Source organism: Enhydra lutris, unplaced genomic scaffold (assembly GCF_002288905.1).
Source record: "Enhydra lutris kenyoni isolate GAN:26980312 unplaced genomic scaffold, ASM228890v2 scaffoldscaffold21, whole genome shotgun sequence".
Classification (NCBI taxonomy): domain Eukaryota; kingdom Metazoa; phylum Chordata; class Mammalia; order Carnivora; family Mustelidae; genus Enhydra; species Enhydra lutris.
The window spans coordinates 11,866,655-11,873,596 of NW_019154105.1; the positions used below are offsets into that span (position 1 = coordinate 11,866,655).

At 34.0% G+C, this 6,942-nt stretch overlaps 1 protein-coding gene across 1 annotated transcript; it reads right to left on the reverse strand.

Annotated features, from left to right (window-relative positions):
* Nucleotides 1-1,348: 1,348 nt before the first annotated feature.
* LOC111148823 (proline rich 27) lies at nt 1,349-6,592 on the reverse strand. Its single transcript, XM_022505645.1, is given in 5 exon segments — nt 1,349-1,825; nt 3,668-3,683; nt 4,544-4,605; nt 5,117-5,131; nt 6,545-6,592. Coding segments are annotated over 5 exon segments (618 nt in total).
* Between the last annotated feature and the right edge of the window lie 350 nt (nt 6,593-6,942).

Here is a 6,942-nt window from a genome sequence, read left to right on the forward strand (position 1 = left end):
TACTAAAACTTAAGGAATAGTTGCTTCTTGAAGATTTTTTAAAGAATGATCATTAAAAAAAAAAACAACACAATACTTCAGGTCAAGATGAGTAACAGAAAGTGGTTTTACTCTTTTACTTGGAAGAGATTTTTAAAAATATACCAAACATGGGAGAAGCAGCAGGTTCTTGAGATCTGAGCGTTAAGCAGTGAAGGACAGTGATCCCTAAGAGAAAGGAAGAAAATAAAGTGAACCCTATGATTGTCCTAGCTTACTGCCTGGAGAATTTCCAGGCCTTCGTGAAGGGAAATGGAGCTAGGAGTCCAGGAAAACAAGGTAGCTGAAATTCACAGAGCAGAGCATCAGAGAGGTAAGAGACAAAGATAAAGATACAAAGATCTAAAGAGGTTACCCTCATATTTTCAACTGAGTATGGATTATTTATATGATGATATCACCTGAAGCCTGGTTTAAAGAACCACTGAAAGACAAAATGGAACAATATCTGGTACTCACAGAGGGCAGGAAAAAGTTTTTGATCTTGTTAAGAGTGAAAAATCTCAAAATTCACAGGGCATAAACTTGACTACTCAGAATGGTTTGATCTCCTTAATGGGAAAAAGGAGCCTTAGATAAAAATGTTTCTTTGTTATGGCTTGAAAGCCTTAACAGCATTGTAACCTAATGCCATTGTAAATAAAGCCCATGAACAAGTGTATATGGGAAAAACAATGTTTTCCCCTAATATCGGAAACAAGGCAGTGATGTCTATTTGATCACTTCTATTTAACGCTGACCTGGAGGTTTTAACCAGTACAGTATGCATTAACAAATAGATAAATAAATGGAAATAAATCAGTAGCATCGAATTTGGAAATTAAAATGTTTACTAATAGATGAATGGGTCATATATATATATATATATATATATAAAATGAATGATACGGTCTTATCATGAAAAGCTACTCTGAAAAAAAAAAGACAAGACAACTACTATATACTTAACTATATGGACAAATTTCAAAATAATTATGCTGAGTGAAAGAAGGCAGACACGGAGCAGTATTTACAGTATTATTTTGTTTACATGCAATTCTAGAAAATGTGAGCCAATCTGTAAGGACAGAAAATGGATTAGGGATAGGAGAAAGAGGAGAGTGGGATTCCCCTCCCCCATTGGTATATAGATATGTTAAAACTTACCATGGCAAACCTTTTCAGTACCTGTAGTTTGCTGTATGCCAATTGAATCTTCATAAAGCTGTTCAAAATGTTTAATTGATACTTGTTTCCTTATGGGGAGATTCAGTTTCTTTTCTCTCCTACAAATTCCGTGCATTATGGGAATAAGGTTTAGGCAACCCACCTAATCCAGGGAAGTAGAAGGCTGGTGTTCTGAAGCCACAGGCTCGGCGTCATCAGGCTCTAAGGGCCCAGGCTCAATGGCAATAAGCTTTGGGTTGGGAGGTGTAGTAGGTACAGCTACAAGAGCTGTGGCTATGTAAGGTTCAGCAGGCTTAGGCATGGGAGCACTGTCTGGGAAAAAAGGTCCTCCAAGCGTACTTGAGGGAAGGGCAAAGAGGGAAGATTTCTGAGGAGGAGTAGGAGGAGAGGAGGAGGACAGCCAAGTAGTTACAGGAAAACTAGGACTGTGGTAGGGGAGAGCTCCGGGAGAACTGAGAATCCAGGGATATGAGGGTCCCCCTGAATCAGGGTCAGGATTCCCACGGTAATTGGGGATTTCATTCCCTGAAGGATGAAAAGGAGGAGCAAAATTATTGTCTGATGTGGGATAAGGAATATTCAGAGATGGGTTAAGAGGGTAATGATTGCCACTGTAATCCTAAAGGAGAAGCAAAGAAGTCAGTTGAAGTTGATTGTTTATACCTATGTTATCTATATATTACCCAAGTTATGACCATGATGTTATACAGGGAGTGAAGATTTTTTTGATGAGAATTCCAATTTAGTCTCTTTCTTAAGGCTAATATATTTCCATAATTTTTGTGATAGAAACTAATAATTTCTTGAGAATATTGAATAAATCTCAATTTTGGGAGAAATATTTTGTGTTAAGGCAAATCAGAGTCTTATAAACTGAACAATACACCAGCTTAGTCTGGGAGAAAATAGAAGGAAAGTGTGTGCCCAGTACAGACTTGGTATTTCCAGGCTTCCTTCTCTGTACCCTCTGCCCAACCCACTGCTCTTAGTGCCCTCAGACGTCTTAAGGGCCCCACTAAATCATTCACTTAGATATACCTCTTTCATGCACCCTTTTGATCTCCTCTCCTATCCTATAACATCCTAGTCCGCTCATCAAGGTCAAGCATTTCTAACTGTTATTAAGAAGGAAACCAGACTGGATGTGGAGGAGTGACCAATGGCTTTTCCAAAAAAAAAAAAAAAAAAAAAAAAATTGAGATATAATTGAGTATAGTTCATACCATATTGTATATTTGAATGTTCTTAAGACTGTAGATCTTAAAAGTTGACATCACAAGAAAAAAAATTGTAACTGTGTGGTGATGGATGTTAGCTGGACTTAATGTCATGAGCATTTTGCAATATCTACCACTGGCTTTTCACATTTAATTTTCCCTGTGCTGTTTGTGTTTTATTTTTTTTTTAAAGATTTTATTTATTTATTTGACAGAGAGAGATCACAAGTAGGTAGAGAGGCAGGAAGAGAGAGAGAGGGAGAAGCAGACTCCCCGCTGAACAGAGAGCCCGATGTGGGGCTCGATCCTAGGACCCTGAGACCGTGACCAGAGCTGAAGTCAGAGGCTTAACCCACTGAGCCACCCAGGCACCCCCGTTTGTGTTTTAAATGAGAGATCATAAATGTTGCTCATGCATTCACTATTAAATTTCAAATGGTTTCTTTCTGTAGAAGGACCTCTACAAACTTCAGTTGCCCCAGATTTGTCTGTTACATGTATGTGAGACTGGCGGGGAGGTCCAAGGTCATAAAATTACGTAGGAATTTACAGAAAATTAAGACATTTCTTGGTCTCACATCCACAAAATTTTATTTCCTATCATAAATTTTTCATGCAGTTTTGGTATATATTAGTTTATGTATCAAGAGCCTAGATTCTTTGATTCAGTGCATAGCTCACTTATAATTTAAAGAATCTTAAATGTTTGTAACAAATATTTTTAAAATATTATAGGTTATGTTTAATATTTCTTATGTATTTATGTTAATGCTGGCCAGTTGACATTTTCTTTACATATATTATAAACTAATTTGTCAATGGCAGACACCGTTTATGAACATATATCCATTTTTCATATTTGTTAGAAAATATTGCCTTCTTTATCAACAGTACTTTTCTGTGATATGTAAGTTTAAATTCCAGTTTAAAGCATTTAATCTAAAGTGCAGGCAGTGAAACTGGATAAGATACCACTATGAATAGGAAAATTACAGGATATATAAATACACATATGCTTATATTTATACATGCATTTTTAATGACCCATCATAACCAAGCAAAGAATGCATTTCTAAATTACTTACTTAGCTTTTCAAGGAAAAAAAAAAGTAATACTGAATTATTTAACATTATTAGATAGAAAATACTATTTTTTGAAAATGCTATTTAAAAAAGAAAATAATACAGACTACATTTTAGTATCTTAAAATATAAATAAATAAGAACATATTTTACCTTTTCACCAGATGAGAGAACTTTCTAAAACAACAAAGAAAATAATGTTTGTGTTAAATTTCATGCCACTGAAAAATACCATTCTTTAGATCTCTACCTATATTCAGAGTGACTATAACTGACAAAACTGTCCAAGCAACTTGGAATTTTCTTTCTTAAGTGATAGTTGTTTTCCTTGTTTTCCTATGACTATGTGGACTCTTCTGCTTTCTAAATACATTCTTACAAAATAGATATGCTATGGCCAATATTAATATTCTATTAGTACCAGTGTTTCTACACTATCATTAAATTTCTCATTCATGTTTATTTGTAAACTTTCACATACAGTGCTTAATTGGCTTATGTATACCAGATATTTACATTAGAGCATCATTCGTGTTTATTACCCCTGTGACTAAACAAGGCTTTACAAAATAAATTCTCAATAAATGCAGATTGTTCCTCAGTGGATTTGGGATATTTTAAGCCTTTTCTTGGTGGATTTATTTTTAAAAAGTATAAGATGAGTGCCTACTATGTGCTGTCTGTCCCACGTGCTATATATTGGGATCCTAAGTATTGGAAAGAACAAACAAGATTTCTTTATTCAGACCTAGTTACTGTGTCTCCCAGTCAGTCCAGCTTCCTCATTAAAATTTAACATTGTATAAAACCAAAGCAATGAATAAACAAAAAGTAGAATCAAATCTTTAAATACAGAGGACAAACTGATCATTGCCAGAGGGAAGGGGGTGGGAGGAGGGCAAAATGGGTGAAGGGGATTGGGAGATACAGACTTCTACTTATGGAATGAGTAAATCATGGGAATAAAAGACACAACATAGAGCTTATAATCAAAGATATCATAATAGCACTTCATAGTGACAGATTATAGATATAACTGTAGTGAGCATAGCATAACATATAGAGAAGGTGAATCACTATGTTATACACCTGAAACTAATATAACGTTGTGTGCCAATTATACTCAAATAAAAAAGGAAGAAAAAAGAATTTAATATTATATATAACATTTCTTTTCAATTTGGTTTGGTTTCCTGAATTGCTGAGTTAAAAATGTTTCCTTTAGCATCATATTTTCATCCTTAATTATGATGCATGTTGCACAAGTGATAAAGGTTTCAGAATGTTCACAGAGACAAATGTCAGTGACTTGTATTGTGACCATAGATCCCTAGTTTCTCATAAGTAATATATTAACTCTTATAAGAAATTCAAAAGAATAAAAAGAGTATCTCAGACTGTTTTCATTTTAACAGTTATTTTCAAAACCTTTCTACATTTGTATTCCATAAACATTTTTCTTCAAATAAGAATAGATTAATAGCACTAATATTTTAAAAGCAATAGTAGTCCCAAAGCTACAGTGTAAAGGAATCAGAGACTTTAAAATACACTTTAAGGTAAAAACAAATACATTCATATGTAAATGAAAAGAGTCTTACCTCATCAGGGAAGTGGAAACGCTTCTAAAACAAAGGAAAAATTAATTCACTATGGTTATTTATTTGAAAACATTTGTACCCAGATTTCCATATTACTGAAGAATTTGTACAGTTTTATTAGTATAGTTTATTTCTTCTTTTTTAAAGATTTTATTCATTTGTTTGAAAGAGAGAGAGAGCGCGCTCCCATGCGCACAAGCTGGAGGGGGGAGGGTATGGGGTGGGGTAAGTAGCAGAGGGAGAAGGAGAAGCAGACTCCGCAGTGAGCAGGGAGCTGACTCTTGGGGCTCCACCTGAGATCAACCATATTTTTTACCTCATTAGTTGTCTTAGAAAGTTTTACTGTTGCTGAAGGATTTGGGTTTGTAATCTGTAAATCTGAAAGATCATCTGGCTGTTATTCATATATTTGGTTTTGTTGCTGTCTTTCACTCTCAAGTTTTGTTTGCATTCTGTGTGTGTGTGTGTATGTGTGTGCATGTACACGTATAAGTGCCACTTGTTTACACTTGCACAAGGATCATATATTCACTTGTTCTCCAATGAAGCTTCAATGTATTTTATGAATTCACCACAGATTATGCACAAGAATAAAAAATAGTATAGAAACTCATCATTTACTATTTTAAGAATTAGAGTTTAATTCAGGTAATTTTAGGAGATATAAAAAAGTACCTTGAAATTTTCCCAGGATGATAATAATTGCAATAGTATTAATATTAATATTATTATGATAATATATAATACAAAGTAATAATATATAATGCAAATACAAACATATAAATTATATATTATATAATATATAATACAAGTATATATAATATTATAATAATATTAATAATACAAAGTAGCATTTGAGTCCTAGATACTCTGATAAACACTTTGGATAAATATTTAATGCTCAAAACCATTCTGTGAGGTAAGTGTCATAATTTTCTCCTTTTATAAAAGAGGCTATTTAGCACACTCATTGGCTAGAATTAAGAATTTTCCATCAGCTATCTCTTACATTGGAGTCGCATCTGCTTATGCTGCATTGACCAGGTATTCCTGTGACTCTACCTAAACACTTCTATCAAAGGAACATCACTGCCAGAGGAAGCCCAACCCAGATTTCTATAATTTGAAGATATAAACTTTGTAAAAACAATGTACATGGCATTCTGGCTGCCTCTAACTTTGTCTTCCTCTAGCCCACTACATTTTTGAACTAACCTCTTTTCCTTGCTGATTAGCCATTTAGATAACACTTTATTATTTTGCTTTTTAAAGTATCTTTTGAAAAGTTTGGCACAACAAACCTCATGCCCATTAACATATCTCTCTGCTTTGTTGTTATCAGTGCTACACTAACTTATGTCAATAACATGAATTCCTATCTATGATTGTTCAATGGTTATACTATTGCTATAACTTAAAGTCTATTTCCTCACTCACCTTTGCAAAAGCAACATAAAAGATGCAGGCCCACAGTAGAAGCTTCATTTTGAGTGAGCTTATGAAGACTAATTTTATAAAGTGGTTGTTTCAGAAAAGCATTCTTAGTTATTTCTCTTCTCCTAGAGAGAGACAAAAGAATGCATGGTTTTGTTAGTCTGATTAGAAGCACCCTCAATAGAAAATTTGGCCCTATGCTATTAACTACTGTTGTTACCTAATAGGAATGATGCTAAAACAAAATTACCCTTTTCCGAAATGTCCTTCAATAATCAGTTGGCTTCTAACTAAACTTTAAGAGGGAGTGAACTCATTTAGTTACCTAGGGATACATTTTTGCAATTAATTTGTCATGGAGTGCTTACTATGAAATAAAATTGCTTAAAAGTAGCCATTCT